The sequence below is a fragment of the Scomber japonicus genome, chromosome 2 (assembly GCF_027409825.1).
Source record: "Scomber japonicus isolate fScoJap1 chromosome 2, fScoJap1.pri, whole genome shotgun sequence".
Lineage (NCBI taxonomy): Eukaryota > Metazoa > Chordata > Actinopteri > Scombriformes > Scombridae > Scomber > Scomber japonicus.
The window spans coordinates 16844447-16864028 of NC_070579.1; the positions used below are offsets into that span (position 1 = coordinate 16844447).

A 19582-nucleotide genomic window follows, 5' to 3' on the forward strand; every position below is an offset into this window, starting at 1 on the left:
GTTCAGATTACATAACTGTGTGTGAGTGTGTGTTTTCCACCGCTAAACGCTCCGCATTGCTCAATGTTACCGTCTTGTTCCCATAGAAACGTGCAGAAGGAGGACCGCTCCCCATTGGCAGTGGAGTACAACGAATACAAGCATGTTAAAGCCAAGCTGCGGCTGCTGGAAGTCCTCATCAGCAAAAGAGACTCATCCAAGTTCATCTGAGAGAGAGAAATAAAAATAAAAATACCTAAAAGACTCTAAAGAAGAACAGCTGCTCGGTCTCTAGAGAAACCAAATCTGTCACACGTCTCTCCCCGACAGGTGTTTTTGTTTTTGTTTTTGTTTTCTTTCTTTCTTGTTGCCGCTCACGTTTTTTGGCTCGAGCATAGGCGCCCTGCCTGTTAAGTTCGTCCCCATCGAGCACAGCGGGAAGGTTTCCCTCTCTGGAGCCGCTGACCCACGGCTGATTCAAAACGACACAAACTCACCTCTCCTTTCCTGAGAAGTTAGTTTCCAGCAGACTTTCATAACGAGGACGTTTCTCTGAGACTGAGAGACAACGCACACGAATAACCCCAATACTGTTTCAGCTAAGAATCGCACCTGTATCACTAATAATTTATTTCTATCCTTTTAAATGTTTGTATCAGAGCAGCAAGTTTTTTTTTTCTAGAAGTCTTAAAAAAAATAACCTTGTACATTAAAAAAAAAAAATAGATATAAGATTAACGCTATTTTTTAAAAGAAGGATTTTTTGTGATCAAGATTTCTGTGTATTTTTGTAAGGGAGATATTTGTAATAAGTTCAATCGGCTCGACAGTATTCTCTGTTACAGTTTTGACCGCCACAAGATCCTGAGTTACTTCTCTAGAAGTTGAATGGAGTATTTGCTCACTAAAAAGAAGCGCTTTTCACATTTTAATACAACCCAAAGACGGCAAACTGCACACCGAAATGACACAGATGCTCATCATATTTGTGATCACTGGTACTTAAACATTTGACTGTATATTTGACGCATTTGATGTATCCCCCCCCCCCCCCCCCCCCCCCCCTTGTTCACTTCATGTCAAATAAGCTATTTTATCGTCTTGAAATCACTGGTATGGGTTTTGTTTTTGTTTTTTTTAGCTCACGCTTACAAACGTCTATGAGGCCATTTGTGAGACGACGCTCCACTTTAGTTTTTTTCTTTTCCTTCATCTCCAGAGCTCGTCCGCTCTTCTTGTAAATATGGATGTACGTTTACATTTCTGTGAGCAAAAGTACATTTCTCCTTTCTTTCTCCAAAATGGATGATTTATCAGTGTGAATTTCGTTTTTACTGAATGTAAACACTGGCGAGGCTTAATGAATTCTGAGTGTGTACATTTTAGTACATAAATCGTATTTGTATTTTGTATATATTATGAATGAAATCATATTTTTACTGATTGTTTTTGTGCTGTGTGGTTTTCCTTTTTTTATGGGCATTTTTCAGGTTGGGATCAAAATGTTTGTTATAGAAGATTATTGAAAAATGAACATCACAGTTTCACAGAGTCCAAGGTGACATTTCAAATGAGACAAACAAATTCAAATATATTAAGTTTATAATGATTTAAAACTGAGAAAAGCAGGAAATGATCACTTTGGAGGTTTTTTAGCATTTGTTTTTGGTAGATTCATTCTTTCAGTTCTATACTCTTGATAGTAATATTAACAACTTTAAGTGTATTACTTTTTAAGCTAGGAAGACAAAGTGCTTCCAAGAAAGGCAATCACAGATTTTAAAAAAGCAACAAATACAATCATCCATTAAACGAGTAACAATTGGTGGTAGCTAATAAGTCTATTTGTCAATCTTTAAAAAATGTGTCATACAGGAAGTAAAAACGAGGTTCAGCAGCAGTGAAGTGATCTGGAAGCTAAAATGAGGTCAAAACAGGGTCAAACTTAAAACTGTTGCAGCAACTATTTGCTGATACTTAAATGTTCAGCACTGAGGATGTGCAAAAAACATGTTTGCACTCCTCACTTGAGCACAGCTTGTTGAACTAGGGCTGGTCAATATGGACAAAATCAAATATGATGATGACCAAAAACCTCGATATCGATATTGCAACAATATCGCAGAGATGGCTGTTAGTGCTTTCACAACATATTTACACTTTTTTGTTTCATCAGTAATGTGGATATAATGACAAAGTGGGTAAAAGGTAAATAACAGAAGAGCTAGAACAGTCTGGTAAGTTCAGAAAATGACATCATATTACAGTAATGCAGCCTTTAAAACCAGGAAAAGACAACTGATGACATGTCGCTGTATTACGATATTCTAAATCTAAGACGATATCTAGTTTCATATCACGATATCAATTTAATATCAATATATTGCCCAGCCCTATGTTGAACTATAAATAGTTTTCTAACAGGTTGAAGAACATGTTTCAGTGACATCATGTGTGGTTAAACATGAACCTGCAGGCAGAGATCAGGTACTGTTGGTTTATGTATATTCAGAGATCAAATTCCTAGAAAGAAAAAAAGTGTAATTAAAATATATAAATAATATAATAATCCAGCCTGCAGAAAAACTACAAAAACTTTCATATTTAAGTCCTCTGATACTGAATAACTCAAATACAAATGAAAAACAATCTCAGCACAAAGTCAACCAACCAGCTGTCCAGGAGCTTTTGATCTTATCACATGATCTTCTTCAGCAGGGTTTCCCAGTTGTCACCTATAATCTAAATTTCCATTTGTTGTTTAACTAAACTCGGCTTGAAAAAAAGAGGAAAAAAAGAATGAACTTTCAATCCCAACTACTGACAACTAGGAAGCTTCATCTGCTGACGAACATCATGTGATATGATTGAAAGCTGGAACTTGATGCCATTGTTTCTAAAGTCAATATTGAACTTATAATCACATATACTGAAGCACTTTTTACACGTAGCAAACATCACCCTTCTACAACAGGACACAAGGACACATGACCAGGAGGAGCTGGGGATTCAATCAACTTTGTGACTGCATGACGAGTCTGGAGAACACAAAAGTCATGAGAAATTATTTTAACACTGTTTTGTTTAATTTAAAAAGTCGGCTGCAACAGAGAACTCAACAATATGAAGAATTCAGACAAATATGCAAAAAAGAAAAAAAAAGATAATCATTGCATTTTTTTTTTATAGCACATTAAAAGGTGCAAAAAAGTTGAGGGCTGCACAAACCTTTGCATAGAACTAAAGTCTGCAGGATAAATCAGCTTTATTTATCAGGACAGATATGGGCTGTACATGAGTGTGTGTATGTGTGTGTGTGTGTGTGTGTGTGTGTACATGCAGTGTGGAGCCTCAGAGAGAGTCAAGTGTTTCAGACCTTCAGAGGAAAAACTCAACAAGCTCTGAATTACTGAGCTGTTATTGCTGAACGGACGTGTGAGTCAGGACACATCAAGTCATGTATGAAATATATAAAAAATATATGTTTATATATATATATATTTATATATATGTATATATATGCAAGAGCATTTACACACACTTCACGCCAATGCACGACCTAATTAAACATCATTTTGATTAAAGGTTTGACTGTAGGAATAAATAGAAGAGTAACAGGGCAAGTCTTGGAGCATCAGGTGTAATATGTGCTCACACTGCTGAATATACACGTACTGTGTTTTATTTGGTATTAAATAATTACTTTTCTGCGACTTCAATATTAAAACTAATAAGTATTTAATTCTAATTTTTTTATATTTAAATTTAAATGACAGTCAGGGATTTTTTTGCTTTCACTCAACAACATGCACACAGACGACATCCAACAAAAACTCAGGCGGTAAAAAGTTTCTTGCGTCCGTTCAGTTTGTGGGTTTTTGATGTAGAAGGCAACACTGTTGAATGCAGGTCAGCTGCTCTGTGATCCACAGCCAAACAAAAGAAAAGAAAAACAAAAAAAAAGACGGATTGCAAATAATATTAATGTTTTCATCCTGCACCCGTCTGCTCGCTCTGATACTCCTTGTGTCTTTTTTTTGTATTTTACAGTCAGGCAGAGAGGACGTGCTGGTGTCCAGATTTAAAAGGATCGGCGCTGCAGGCACCCCTCCTCCCAACGTCAAGGGCAAAGGTTATATATATTCAAAGTGCTATTTACAGAAGTATACATTTCTATTTTGTCAAAAAATAACAACTCTATTTAATAAATTAAAAATAACAAAAAGCTTATATTGTCTCAAGGTAATAACATAATTATTTAAAGGTGAAAAATTGTATTTAAGGAGTTGAATATAAAATACACAACTTTGCAATGAAAAAAAAAGGGAACAGAAGAAAAAAAAAAAACACTAACACTAAAAGCCAGAGTTTCTCAACTTTCTGCGGCCCTTAATTTTAGGTCCCAAACTTCTCCTGATCCCAGTAATTAGAAGCTCTCATATGATCATCACCATGATCTACATTTATGTTCTTTTTAATCAATGAATCAGCTTTAAAATCATCAAACGGTCCTGAAAGGTTGAGAAACTTTGCCCAAAGCAATAAAAACAATAATACTCTGCATTTACATCGATAGACCTTTTTAAGATATGAGATGCGTAACAATCTTGTGAGAGCACAGAAAGAGACGTAATCTCCTCCCAAAAGTCTCTGCTGACACAGACGCAGGCAGGCGAGCGAGCGGTCGGGCGTATTGCTAAGAAAAAGTGCCTATGAGGATCTCCTCCGCTGATCAGACCAGGCTGAAGCCCTCGTACTGCTCCACGGCCTGCGTGAGGCGGCGGCGCAGGGTGTCTTTGGTCTTGTAGCGGGGCATGTCCAGCAGGTTGTAGCAGGTGTGGGCCACCGGCAGGTAGTGCTCCTCTGCCGTTGTGGACTGGATGACGATACGCAGGCTCTCCATGCCGTGGATGGGAATACGATCGCTGCCGGTCAGGAACACTGCAGGAAGGAGACACAGAGATTAAATCAGTGAGTGAAGTGTCGGGAAAAATACTTCAGTCAAAAAAGTGTTTTCTTATCGGGCCAACGAGCTCGATTTGTGACGTCCCAACTAGTTTGGAGCCACTGTTTGGAGCCAGTTTGGAGCTAGTTTGGAGCCAATGGTTCAGTGTGCAATGTACACAAGAATGAGGCGGAAACTTGAAGCCTGAACACTAAAATACGACTTTACAGTGAAACAGACATCTTGTGTCCCGCAGTATTTTTATATACCCTAAAAATTGTCTGGTGGGAATCTTAAATGGATAAGGCTGCTGTTTTTTTTATATTTTTCTCTTTTTTGTAGATTAGTCCACCAACATCAGACCAAAAACACAAACACACACTGTCAATCTGTCCTTCAATACTCTATGACTTCATTACGCTGCATGTTTTTCAGTCCCAAACCCGCTGACAAATATAAACCTTTAAAATCAGATCACAAATGTCAGTCTCAATTTTTTTTTTTTGGTCTAGTTTCTAAAACAGCTGGGCACTGAAGCTTTTAGCAAATGTTACTCAAACAGTACAAAATGGTGAATGTTTTTGGGGACTATTTTTGGCAGCGGATTAATACACATTTGGTGCTGTAGTGAGTATTTCTGGCAGCTGGACAGTGTGTGTGAGACTGATGATGCACAAAAGAACATTAATTAATTCAACATTAATACACTGTTAGTTTTGGTCTTCATATTTGTTGACAATAAGAAATAGAAAATGGGCAGACTGATCCTTTAAACAACATTTTACATCTCACTGTTTTTAGTTGAACTGAAGCTGCAGACGCTTCTCAAAGGGAGCATTATGTAAAATGTCAGATGGGTCAAACGGCTCATCTCAAATCCTCTGAATTTCCTGAGAGGGGTTTTTGTTGTAGCCTGGTTACGGACCTCTGGACCGCCGGGTACATCTCAGATTTTTGTAGCAGTTTGAGCAGAAAGAATGAAGTGAAATGAAACGGAGATTCAGTCTGAGGCCACAAAGAGATGAATTACTATAATAATGAATGGTAATAAAACCTGTAGATATGCAGTCTGTTTACTCAGGGACTGCAGGTGAAAATGAGCCTTCTGACAACCTCTGGCATGTCTTCAGAAATGTAATGAATATATTTTGTCCCTGTCGCATAAATGAATTAAACTAAATTAAAATAATAAACTGTTCATTTTGCAAAGTTGTAATAGGTGTACAACTTTTTACTGACTGCAAACTCATTTAACTGATTTGGCTCCTTTGAGCTTCTTGAAAGATCAACAAAGAATTAAAGGGCCAGTTCACAATTTTTCAAGTCTGTCTTAAAGCATTTTATCATTTTATCTTTGTGAGTAATGATGGCCAAAATCCCCTGTCTGTCCACTAGGGGTGTAACGGTTTGTTTTTTGATTTGTTCTGTACAGGATGTTTGGTTCTTTAACGCAAACAATATGAGCCAAAATAGTTGAATAATAATAAATAATCCACTCTCACTCTGACGTGCGGAACAATAATTCTTGTGCTTTAGTTTCACCCAGCAGGTTTCACTAGCTTAGCCCAGTTACTCTGGTTACCCTGGTAACCTATGCTTATGTAGCATCGCTGTCTCTATTAAAGTATGTGCTGCTATCTCTGTTTTTAAACAATATTACATCTCCTCTCTCTCTCTGTCCCCCCCTCCCCTCTCCCTCTCTGGGATAGTCGCCCTTTCACTGAAGCAAAACAACTATAAATACGTTGCTTTCCGACGTGGTCAGGCATCACGTCGTGAGTTCGGAGCAACCGTGAATCAGCAGCTGTCATCAGCTGTCCCACCTCCCTACAGAGAAGTTGTTTTCCCTTTTCCTTTTTCTTCGGGTGATAACATGACAATTAAACCGTCGTGCAGATCTAGCACAGCGGCAATTAAACACTTACATAAGAACTGCTTCTTTTTCTCCAGAGGGAACTCGTGAAAGACCTCCCAGAACAATTGGACTGTTGGATGAGTGGCTGAATACTCCCCTTTGTAGCTGGCGTTCTGGAGAAGAGAAAGAGAGAGAAATATGAGGCGATGAAAAGCTTTATCCTGTTTTATCCGCAGTAAAACATTTCCAGTCTGGTTGCAACATTGACACAACACTCATCAGTGAAACTCATTCCTCGGAGACGCTCATCAACTCTGTGTCTTTTCCTTTTTTATTCCCTTTTATAAACTTTGCTGTATTTTATTGTCTGTTTTATTCTAATGTATTATTAATAATATTTTCTGCATGTATTTGGTGCAGAAGGGACAACAACTGCATTTCCTTGTACAATAAAGGATTGCACAAGGAAATGCAGTTGTTGTGCTGATGAACTATTTACTTGGTGGAAATATTAATGTATAATATGTTAAGATCAACAGTGTTATTGTCTATTTTATGATATTTTTAATCAATCACTTTTACAGGAGTTTTTATATACTTAAGATCAGTTTTACATTCCTTGCTTCTCTTGTATTGTATTTAATTCAATCTTTTATGATTTGTAGCTTCTTTTTTTTTTAACATTCTCGGTAGTGTTGTTTTCTTGTTTGGGACACCACTGTTAAAATAAAGACAAACTCTGAGCTAAATTAAGTAATTGTAGACATAACACAAAACAAACAGAAACTACAGTCGGACTCAGTTTCTCTGCTGAGCCACAGAAACCGAACCACAGGAACTTTTTTTTATTTTTTTAACTGCGCCTGCTGAACAAACTCTCCCAGTGAGTCTTCATTATGTCATTATGTTAACTGTTAACTGTTCACCCCTGTGTTGTAATGTAACATGTTCCCTATTTTGTGTGTTGTACTGTGAGCGATGAGACAAGCAGATGTTGACGATGTAAAAAAGTGAAATTTTTAGCTGTGAGCGCCATCAAATCAACAACCATCAAATTGTACAAACATGTAATTTATCACATCGATTCCTACCTACAGTAACTGAGAAAAAAAACTTAAAAATTTAAAAATACTGAGCTAAGAGAAACTGATCTAATTTAAAAAAAAACAGGAAGTAAAGCGTTTTCTGCTGCAGGATTGTCAACATAACATGTCCAAGTCAGAACTGTTCGGAATAAAATACTGACCTGGGGTAATGTTTAATATTTTGAGAAAGAAATTGGTGAGACACTGGAGAGACGTCGCTTGTCGTACATTATGCCTGCCATGGAAGAACTGATCAAATTGTACTGTAGTAATAAGGAGATTGTTATCTTAGTCCAGAATCACTGTATGATCCAAAGCATCCAGACTTTGACTTCTTTTTCGCAAATTTTCGACTTTATGTTATCATAGAATATCCAAGTTATAATATTTTATATTATATATTTAATATCCATTTACGACTTTAGTCTCAGAAATTCTGAGGCCCTAATATGCCGTCGTAGACTGTAGTAGAAAAATCACATTTTGAATAACCTAACCTTATTAGCCTGAAATGAAATATCTGTCCTGGATATCCTACCTATCTGTAGTGGATAGTTCCTGATGGTACCCAGTACATCTCGGCACATCCTGACTCTGCCTCCCTTGTTTCATGGTTGTATAAAATGTACATGTACATTCAACACTGAATCAACTATCAGTCTACACTTACATTCTGTTGTGACTATGCACTAATCCATTGCAAAGTATTTATTGAAATAAACACAAAGACAACTTGGTCATTGTGCCAACTCATTATTTTTCAGATTTCCACCACACTGACCTTCTCCATCTCCTCCCAGTTGTAGTTGTTGTTGCCGACCACCATGGCCATCAGCTCAGAGGGCTGGAACAGACAGAGGATCTCCCCTCCGCACACCTTCAGGAAGCCTGACGAGAAGGCCGAGTACTGCTCACTCGCCGAGTCTGAGAACGTGTAGCGCAGGTAGGCCTCCACAAACTCTTTCCTGAAACACGCACAAACATGCACACACATACACACACACGTAAACATTTAGATCACGTATTTGTTCTGTCCTCACAATCAGCTTATAAGGAAAAAATCTATTCAGACTTGAAGTCGTGACTGTAAACACTCGCTTCCTCTCTCATTGTTTGTGTGTGAATCAAGGTGTGTGTGTGTGTGTGTGTGTGTGTGTGTGTGTTGGCTAGGTTGATGATGACTGTGATACTGTAAAAAGAACAACACTGTGGTTAGAGCTATTAATGATTAATGGTGATGATATATGTCTCACAGGAGTTCATCTATAACTTCTTCATCCAGGCTGAATGTGTTAATGTCTCACTGCAGACGACGCTCACGTAGATTAAATCTATAATCTCTTCAGCTGTGCCAGATACACCTGCAAGTCTGTCAGTACAGAAACATTTGGCCCAGTTTAACAAACCTGCAGAAAGTTTAGTTTGAATCCAGGCCGCAGGTCCTTTGCTGCATGTCATACCCCCCTTCTCTCCTGTTTCCTGTCTGTCTACTAACCCGGCTGTGCTGAAAAAATATTTAAAAATAAATAAATAAATAAAAAGCTGGTGTGCAGGACTTTTGTCTCCCCCTTCAGGCAGTGAGAATAATTACAAAAACACTGTTGATGCTTACGTCACAGGCTCTGTTCCATCGCTACTGCTGCGGCTGTAAAATGGTGAATAAACTGTTTACAGTGTCACACAACTGTCCACGAAATGACTCATTTAAACATCAGACTTGGATCCATTTGGTCCGATAAAATTTTGGAAAGTCTAGAAGAGCCACAGGATTAAATTCGGCAGAGAGCTAACGAAAGGAAGAAGTTAGCCAGCAGTAGTCTCTAAAGTGCATTCATCCAGCCAGCGCGGAAATATCAAACCTAACACCATATTAAAAACTCTGGTATACTGTGACATACTGAAAGGTAACTGACTTAATTGGCATTGAGTGAACTCTTTTGGCTTGAATGTAACTGACATTCATTCATATGTAAAACTTCTGCACTGCACCTTTAATTTCTACTTCCTGGAAAAAGAGTAGAATAGAGGCCTGCACAACTTCACTTACTTCCAAGGTGCACAAAAGTAGAAAAAAGTCAAAGCTCCAGCAACAGACTGCAAAGACCATGTTCCAGCTTCCAGCCATCAGGGTCATCATAATGGAACGTAATGTAAAGAATAATGTAATGTATAGTGTAATATAACTAAATGTATTCTAAAAATAACGTTGTTCTGTACTACATGTGTTGCTAGAGCTTTGACTGTTTTCAGACTTTCTGAAAAAACAAAATATTTTAATGGTGACTCCATCATGAACCAGAAGGAGTTGATCACTTAAAATATCAAATAATATCAAACAGAACAGATTTTTTAAACAAACCCACCTCTCCCTTCTCCCACAAGACAAAAATTGGATTTAAACACAGAAACGATGACTTAACCGTTTCTCATACAGCCACAACATCCTATTTCAACAGGAAATGAATTGAAATAAGGAAGAAAGATGCTCTAAAAAAAGAAAGCAATCAATCTTAGTTTGTTATATAACAAATCAGCACACGTACAACTGCTGTCTGATAAATTAACCCTCAGTCTAAATCAATTCTCCTTTATTGTGTGATGGAAAAGCTGATGTCCTTCTTGTTCTGTTTTACACTAAAACACCAGACTCCACTTTTATATCAGTGTGTTGACGCAGGTTTTGCAGACCTGGGTCAATGCCAACTCGCCATCTGTTCAAGAGCAGCAGCCAGACATGTTGACACCGCCCGCCCGACAACTCTCCGAGGACTCCTTAATGCAATCAATGCCACTGGCACAAGGACGACTTTAAGGAATGAGGTGGAGATGGTAGAAAAAAACACAGACTGACACTAAACAAACTCTCTGTTTTTATGTTTTCAACACATGCCACGACCTTCACAACCTTCAGCTGGAGCGATGATGTTAGCTGTCTGAGCTCAAGATAATCTGAGCACTAGAGAAAAATATACTTTATAAAACCTTCACAGTCTATTACTAAAAGAGCATCAAAAATATACCCAAAAAAAAAGATAATTTGAAATGAACAAAGATGGAACATTTGAGTTTAAACTATGAGCTGCACCATCATGCATGTATCCGTCTCACCTGTTGTTTTTGTCCACGCAGACACTCTCTCCTCCAGGGACGAGCTCCTTCACTTCTGTCAACCCGTAGTTCTCTCTCGTGATCTGAGGAGACGACGCAGACAACGCAGTATTTACATCTGAGATTCACATCAGCAGCAGAGCAGCTTTATAATGACCTCATTTCAAATATAGTTCACATCATCTTGAATAGTTTAACTCCCCTTTACTTGACCTTTGAGTTGAGTCCATGGCTGCAAAAAACGTTTATTTTTATCATCAATTTTTACACTAATTATTTCCTTGGTTAGACCATTAATCATTTCAATTTCCCACAGCTACCAATGATGTCTTCAATTTCTTTGTTTTTGTCTGAAAACCTTCAGATACTCAATTTATATGAATAACATATAGAAAAGAAAACGGAAAATCATCACATATGAGAAGCTGGAACCAGGTAATGTTTGGTCGTTTTACTTGAACAGTGACTGAAACAACAAGTCTTAATTTAGTTTATAGTCACACATATAATCTTTTTAAAATGTATTTAATTGAGGTCATAAATGCAGTGCTTTGTGTGTTAAGTGTGTGCATAAATTGCGGTAAAAGGTGAGAAGTTACACTCACAGCGAAATTGAGAAGAAACGTCTCCTCCACATCACTTCCTTCATAGTCTAGAAGTTGTTGTAGACTCCTGCAGAAATAATAAATCATGACAGTGAGGGGAAAAAAACCAACAACGAAAGGCCAGAATCAACTTTTTAGATGTTCAGTTTGAAATAAGAAACTAATCAGTTGCTGCTCTGTTTGTATTGTGCAGGATATTTTTATGCATTCATTTTCCATCTCAGGTTTTAATCTATTCCCCAGTTCACTATTAGAGCAAAAGCCAGGGATCCGCTGTTCCCATCCTGAAGCTACATGGATCAAATAAACAGGGGGCCCCCAAAACTGTCTGTTAGCTTTAGAGGCTAAGTGTTAACAATAAGAGCTCATAATGGAAAGTGAGTCACAGGGAGTGTTGTTTCCTCACGCTGGATATTTACCAACCAAAACAAAGCAAACATGGAAAGAGCAATGGACAAGCAGAGCTGGCAAAGACAGAGCTAATTAGTAAAGGAAGGAGATGAAATATCATTCACACAGCCTCTCAAACTACAGACTGAAGAACCTTCCAGTAATTAAGTAAAAAAAAAACAAAGAAATCAATCTCAATAATACAAATTAAATGTATCTGTGTGTGAAGTGGCCACAGTGTCCAGTTAGGTTTAAAGTTTAACAGCAGTGCAAATAAAACTGCAGCAAATCTAAGGATTTTTTTTCTGGATCATGTCCATCAAGGTTTTGCTGCCTCTAATAGAAACTCTACAGTCTGAGCTGCCCGACTTGTTTAGAGGACTAATCTTAAAATCAATAGTGCGAATGCTGATCTGTGTTTATAGCTGGAGACAATTAGACGCTGAGGAAATGCTAAAGCTTCCTGCTCCAAATTCAATGAAGAGGCCTTTCCTCGAGGGTTCACTGCTATTAAAAAAACACACTGGTTATGTAAGCGAGTGACACACTGTTGCATCATGATGACAAAGTTACCGAGCATTTTTTTGTGTTTAAGCACTAGAGCTGCTTTACAATGACACACAAACCTTTAAACAGGTAGACATGTCATGCTTCTTGTGATTTTCTGTTATATTTATAGTGGTATGATGTCAGATGTCGGTTAAACCTGCATTTTTTTTCCCCAGGTTGTCAAATGGAAACGCTCACTCAGCTGTTTGCACATCAAAATGCATTTCCAAATAAAATACCAAATACCCACCTTAAAAATGTATCAAAATAAGCTAAAAAATACAGCAGCCAAAAAATGTATCTAAATAAAATACTGTATTTTTGTATTTTCAAAATACTGCAAAATACTTATTTCCCTAAGGCAGTTTTTTTAAACAACCTTTCTCTAATAGCCTTTTTCATCTATCCCTTCACTTGTACACTACCTGGAAAAACATCTGAAAGCAAGAGACTCCTCCCATAATCAGTCAACAGATTAGATATGCTGACTCCTCATGTTAGAGATAGCCCAATAAACCTCTGCCCCGAGAAATGTTCCTTAAGTATACTTATTTACTCTCTTGGTGTAATAGATTGCCCACTATGAATCAGTGACAATAACTCAAAGACAAACCAAATTGATGATTTATTTAGAAATATAAACTAGGTAGCATTTTAACCTTTTCAGTTATTTAACACCATCACTACCAAACTTATGGTGAGTTTCATTAATACCATCTAATCAGTTAAGCCAATTAGAAGCCAATAATTATGACATTATCAATCATTTCTTATTTGAAATGTGCAAGAGGTTGGAAATGTCCTTGTTTGAGGTAGGAAATTATCTTGTCAAGTCACCATAGCACTGAAATATTTCATAGATCTGAGAACATAGACACATTTAAAGTCTAGAAAAAAACTGCAAAACAGAAAAATGAAAGAAAAAGAGCTGCTAATGTTGATATCAAAGCTTGTGAACTCAAGTCCTTGTTCTGTCCTTGTGTGAGCAAAGGAGTATGTGTAACCTTAGCCACCTTAGCTAGTGGTGTCTCCTCAGTTGACGCCTTTAAAGTCCGTGTAAAGTAAGAATAAATATGTGTTCTGAGTTTGACATGGCACAGAAAAGTGTGTTGTTAACCACCCTGCCAAATTTGAATGATTAAAAAAAATCGCCAAATATATGAAATTAGGCTTCAAAGTTGTGTAAAAAGCAGCCTTTTTCTCTGCTCCCAAACATGGTGGGAGTGCCTGCAGAGTTCGCTGAAACCCCGCCCCCTACCAAGTGTTACCTGTCAATCAAAGTCACCACCTCTACCCGAAACATGGACGCTACGTCTGAGAGCTTTCTGCTGCTAACTCGGCTGCTAGCTCGGCGGCTAACTCAGCTAACTGGCTAACTGTAGACAGTAGTAGTAGTGTGCGCTGAATGTATTTATACCTCTACAGCAGCAGGGGCGGGTTTATGCTAAGGCAGCCTAGCTCCACAATTCAAATCTAAGTGGTTGAAATGCTTTTTACACCTTTTTTATGACCTATTTAATGTGTTTAGAAGAAAATGTCTGAATTCACTTTACACGGTCTTTACACAACTAACTTCTCAAACAGTGTTGCGTTCAGGAAAATAAATGCCCGCCCATAGCGTGTGCAATGTGCATGCCCATAGCAAGTGTGAAACAGCGCCAGAAATTCCCAGTGGCCGAGAGCGGTAACAAAGGGGCTTGACTATGCGAGGGAGCCTCAGACAGACAGAGAGACAGAGATTTCGTGCTTGATGGATGGATGGATGGATGGATGGATAGATGGATAGATGGCTTGGGAAAATGACATTTTACCTGGCCTCGGTGGGCGAGAGCTCCATGAAGTCCTCCAGTGTCGGCGCCACGTCCAGCAGCTTCTTATAGAGAGCCAGCGGGAAATGGAGGTCCACCACTGTGGAATTATAGATGGCCAGACCGCAGATGATCCCGATCAGGTGAAACCAGTTGTGCTCCACAAAACACTGAAGACACACAAGAAAATGGTTATCTTTCTTATCGTCACTCCATTGTACCTTTCTGACATCTACAGTGACATAAACATAACTGCTATTACTTGGCATTTTTCATACTTTGGTATTTTATTATCACTATTTGGCATCTTCTATTATTACATACTATCCCACGTTTTATGAGATTATAACATGTTGTTTTGTTGTTGCACCAGGACACAAATAATGTGAATTTTGTTCCTTTACATGTACAATGTGTTGGAATTTCAATAAAACCTTAAAACTGACAACCTGTCACATCCCACCATCTTAAAAATAGCTCAGATGATACGAACCACAAAAAAAATTAACCACAAAACCATTTTCACCCTATTAGAGCTTCATGATAAATATTCTGCTATCTTTTTTAGCTGGGCTGGTCCTTCATTTAATTAGAGCAGCACATTAATTAAATCTTTTTCATAAAACATTTAATACAAAACAAGTCAGTGTGGTGAAAATCATCCTAACAATAAATAGGTTAGTAATTCTGCTTATAAAGTTTAATTATTATTACACGTAAATACTTTATTTTTTAATGATTAACATTTTGTCCTTGGTAAACTCTATTTTAGAGGTGTGGGTAATTATTTATTACAGCTTGTGTTCATATGGGTTAAAATTAGTATCGTGGTAATTATCAGTGAGAGGCATCATGCCTGTGCAGTGATTAGCACCATCGCCTAATTGCAAGAGGGTCTTCAGCTTAATCCTATAGACCAAAAACATGTAGGTTATCTTAAGTGGTGACTCTAAACTGCCTGCAGGTGTGAATGTGAGTGTGAATGGTTGTCTGTTTTTATACAACTTCGCTCTGTGATTGACTGCCACCTCGCGTCCTGTCAGCTGAGATTGACTCCAGCTTTCCCCCCCGACCCTCTAGATAATAAGTGGTAAAGAAAATTAATTAATTAATTGGTAGTGAGGAAAAAGTGTGATTCAACCCTTTTCTGATTTAAAAAAGGGTCATTTGAAAAAGGAGCTGAAAATCATCATTGCTGGATCTTGACGTATCAGACGTTGACTGTAATGATTTTCAAAGGCCCGTCTGCAGATAGAGGCAGAGGTTTTGTAAACTTGAATGTTCCCACTGACACATCACTTTGTGCAATTCCAGAAACCGCAACTCTTCATGGAAAAGCAGCAGCAGTAGGTCAAATAAAAGCCAAAGTAACCACTCTGCAGATCCATTATAGGCTTACTGCTATCAAGTATTTTTTTGTTTTAAAAAAAGCATGTTAAATAGCTCCCAAATAAAAGGTCATTTGAGTTACTGAAATAACTCTGAACTGCCTTTTAAGTAACAGATGGTAAATCCATTTTGAGCTTCATAAAAACCTTCTAGGTACATTTTCTCTCATGTCAAAAACAAACTGACGTCCTGTCACTGCTTCACATTCACAGAGAGTGTGGGAGGACTTCAGGAGACAAATTTAGCTTTGAATTTAAAAGAGTGTAACAAAGACGATGTAGAACATTTCAGAGTTTCATTGTCTGCAGCTGTGAGGAGTTTGTCACATGATTGACTCTACTTTGTTTCAAGTTGGTTTAAAATGCTAAAATCCCGATTTTATTTTATAAAACTGCTTCAGTTGCTTTGAGATACCAAGAGTCAGTATGTTTCGCCTTTTAAATTTCTCTTTGGTTTGGTCTGTGTGGGCCAGCCCATCCAAACTGATCGTGGTGCTCGCACGTAATTTCACGTATTTCTGTGAGATCAGGTTGACGCCCACCTTCCACACCCCAGGTTGCCTGATATGAAACAATGGCACACAAAGAGAGCGTGCTGCAGCCATGGAAGCAAGAAAACAAACTGGATCAACTGATATAGATTCAACCTGACCTGAAAACCCACATGAGCTTTGAGTCTGGGGCAGAGGGGATGGGGTGGGGCCAGAACACATTTTAAGCGCTTGCTGTCACACATATCTAATGGCAGTAATTAACTTTGTGTGTTGGCATATCAAGCTTTAATAATTAAGAGACACTTTTGTACAATCACTCTGTATTACGACAAAGTTATCACATGACTGAAGTTTCATATTTAAGTCATGTGACACCGACTGAGCAGACGTCGTCTGATAATGCAAAGTGAGATGGGACTGAAAGGTCAAGAGTAGGCAGTAAAGGGACTTTGAGATTTAGCCAAATTCCTGTTTCCATGTTCAAAAATGACTTACAACTTACACGACTGCACTTCCTGTTATAAACAGACCTCACAAAGCTCATTCATCCGTTTCAAGTTTTTAATCTTTTACTAAAAATGAACAAGCAGTCTGTTATTACAGAGCTCCTCAACTGTGGAATAATTAGCCACATTCAGAGATGCAAACACAACGGAGACCTTTAATCCAAGACTATAAACTTCTATTTTCACTCACCTACAGTTAAATAATTAAACCCTGTTTGCTAAACTGTACTTCACTTAGTAGTGGTTTCTGTTATGTCTTGAATTTATATTTTTATTTCATTATATGTGATTTCATGTGTTACAATCTATCCATCTGTAGTGTGTACTACCTTCTTATAAAGTGAACTGAGACTTCTGTGATTTTACATTTCATATAAACTCTATTTTTAATTTCTCAGGTAAGTAAATTTAAGGAGATACGCAAATGGATAAAATGTATTTTGAATCTTTTTGCTTCATCAGTATGTTTCTTACTTTATCTGAGAACCACAGAAGGTTGGAGTCTTTATAATGAGTGAACATCCCATATACAGGATCCATCAGCTCCTTTAACAGCAGCAGGAAGAACTCCTTTGTTACTCCGCCTGCGTCTACAGCCTCCTCTCCATCAAAGATCACCTGGAGGGGGAGAGGATTATGAGAAACTACAAATGTGTGAAGAAAAAAAAAATGTCTGTGGGAGACAAAGCCTACGCCGACTCTCACCTTGAGCGGTTTCTTGAGGTCCACATCAGAGTACATGGTGAGCTCTCGTAACGTGTCGCTGACTAAATGGTTCCTGCGCACGTGGAGCACCAGGTAAGGATTCCTAGCGAGGTGGGGCTCCAGTGTCAGTAGCATTAAGACATTGTGTAGGTTTGCACCGCTTACTGCCATCTAGATAATGGTCGCATGTGGGAGAAAAGAGACACTTAGTCAAATTCAAGTAAGATGACGTTCACTGAGAAGAATGAAATTATCTGTTGTTAACAGATTAGATAAAACTCACATTATTAAAGATAATAGTAATAATAGATATACAACAAATGGTTAAAAAGAGAAAGAAATGCCAAAGAAAAATATTTTAAATGAATACAATTGATAGTAAACAAAGACAATTAATACTGCATGACATCAAAATATTGAGTTTCACAGTAAAAGCAAGTTTGAAAAGCAGAGTTTAAAGTTAGTTTTAAAAATTTGGAGTCAAGTTAAACCCACGTCACACCTGCATTTGCAGTTCAGCGTCTGTTTGCAGCATGGTTGTCTTGGCTTGAGCGTTCAGTATGAACGGGTAGGCACATAGGTTCACTGGAGGGAAGTCACTCTGCAGGGAAAAACAGAGTATAAATATTATTCAAAAAGTTGAAATGAATCAAATACTTTGACATGTTTGAAATAAATTGTTAATTCAAGTACCTGCGTAGGAGACGATCCCATTTTCTAGAAAACAAAGTGAGAGAGAAGGAAAAACAGATTGACTTGTGTGTTTGACATAATTCAAAGTGTGAAACAATTGAGAGTAGTGCTGTAATAATGTCCAGTGAGTCATAAAGGCAACTTGAACTTAGACACAGCGACACACCCTTCCAACAGGAATAGTCAGGAATAAAATTCCTCACCATTTCTGCAGAATTGCATAAGGTCAGATAAGTGCAGCTAAATCCTGAATGAGCTGCTCTAAGCGTGTGTGCATATGTGTGTGAGTGTGTGTGTGTGTGTGTCTGTGTGTGTGTGTGCGTGTGTGTGTGTGTGTGTGTGTATGAGTAAAATCAGAGCTTGAGTACTCACAATTTCAGCTTTACTCAGAAACCACTTGAGGTAGTCTTCCTGGATGTCCACCAGGCTGGTGATGTCAGGGATATAAAAGCGGTTGTACTCCACATGGTGGGCCTTTAAGTTGACCTGATAATGAGGAACAAACAGCAGCCTCAACTCCAGGAACCGGCCAAGTACAGATCACCTTAACAGCTACTAAGAACAATCTGACCAGGAACACCATGACATTTCCTCCTCGTATTGTACTGAAGAACAATGCAGCATTGAGGGTTTGTTTACAGGAGCTGCAGGTGACCTTTGTAAATACCTTGTGGAGTTTCTCCAGCAGCCTTAGCGTGGCGAGAAAATAGTTCTCGTAGAACACAGGTACCAGCAGGGTCTTGCCAGCCATTAGCATGAACACAACGATGCTCTTGTACATGTCGACCATTCTGATAAACACACTGCCGTCCACTAAGCCCCACCAGTTATCTGCAGGGACAAAGAATAACGTAAAATTAAAAGATAATGATAATGTTTTACTACAGTTAGTTGTGTGAGAAGTTGTTCTATCTGCCTCCAGTTGTAAGTATGTTTGTTTGTGTGTATGGTAGCTGCACATGGGCGATAAAAGTGTAAAACACAGACCGCTGTGGGTGTGCGAATGTGTCTGAAACCCCCGCCGGAAAAACAATGGAACAATTTTTGTAACTTTCCGAAATGAACAATTCACGCCTACATCAAGCAACGGTGGAGATGCTTTTGTCACTTTTTTGTATTTAAAGCAAAAATGGCAAAATATTTAAGGAAAATGCAACCTTAGGTTGGTCAAAGTAGACCCCAGCTGCTTAATCACTTGTTCAATATTATCAACCAGCAGATATCAGCATATATGTTAACTTATAAGTAACAAGAAATTGCAGCACAGAAGTGCCGAAGATACATTTGAGGGCATTTAGAAATAATGTTTTTACATGATGTTTCCACCAGAGACCAATAAATAGTATATGTTATTTTTGTTGTTTATTAACTCTTTATTAACCAAAGTTTGTTGAAAAATGTAATTTTAATTACCAATCATTTAAAAATTGATCCAGAGTTTCTGTGACCATTTTCTTGTGTTGGTGCGTTTT

The 19582-nt window shown here is 38.1% G+C and overlaps 2 protein-coding genes across 2 annotated transcripts in view; one reads left to right on the forward strand and one right to left on the reverse strand.

The window, feature by feature from the left end:
* The window catches only part of fam13a (family with sequence similarity 13 member A), a 61383-nt gene extending 59960 nt beyond the window's left edge, over positions 1-1423 (forward strand). The window contains exon 25 of the mRNA XM_053326276.1: positions 87-1423. Coding sequence (XP_053182251.1) covers positions 87-210 — 124 coding nt within the window. The 3' untranslated portion in view covers positions 211-1423. The remainder of the gene's footprint in view (positions 1-86) is intronic.
* A 1639-nt stretch (positions 1424-3062) lies between these two features.
* The window catches only part of herc3 (HECT and RLD domain containing E3 ubiquitin protein ligase 3), a 30716-nt gene continuing 14196 nt past the window's right edge, over positions 3063-19582 (reverse strand). Inside the window, exons 14-25 of the mRNA XM_053332992.1 lie at positions 18778-18941; positions 18483-18596; positions 18111-18134; positions 17920-18018; positions 17418-17588; positions 17187-17330; positions 14328-14494; positions 11578-11644; positions 10973-11055; positions 8646-8829; positions 6850-6952; positions 3063-4920 (exon numbers count right to left, since the gene is read on the reverse strand). Coding sequence (XP_053188967.1) covers positions 4712-4920; positions 6850-6952; positions 8646-8829; positions 10973-11055; positions 11578-11644; positions 14328-14494; positions 17187-17330; positions 17418-17588; positions 17920-18018; positions 18111-18134; positions 18483-18596; positions 18778-18941 — 1529 coding nt within the window. The 3' untranslated portion in view covers positions 3063-4711. The remainder of the gene's footprint in view (positions 4921-6849; positions 6953-8645; positions 8830-10972; positions 11056-11577; positions 11645-14327; positions 14495-17186; positions 17331-17417; positions 17589-17919; positions 18019-18110; positions 18135-18482; positions 18597-18777; positions 18942-19582) is intronic.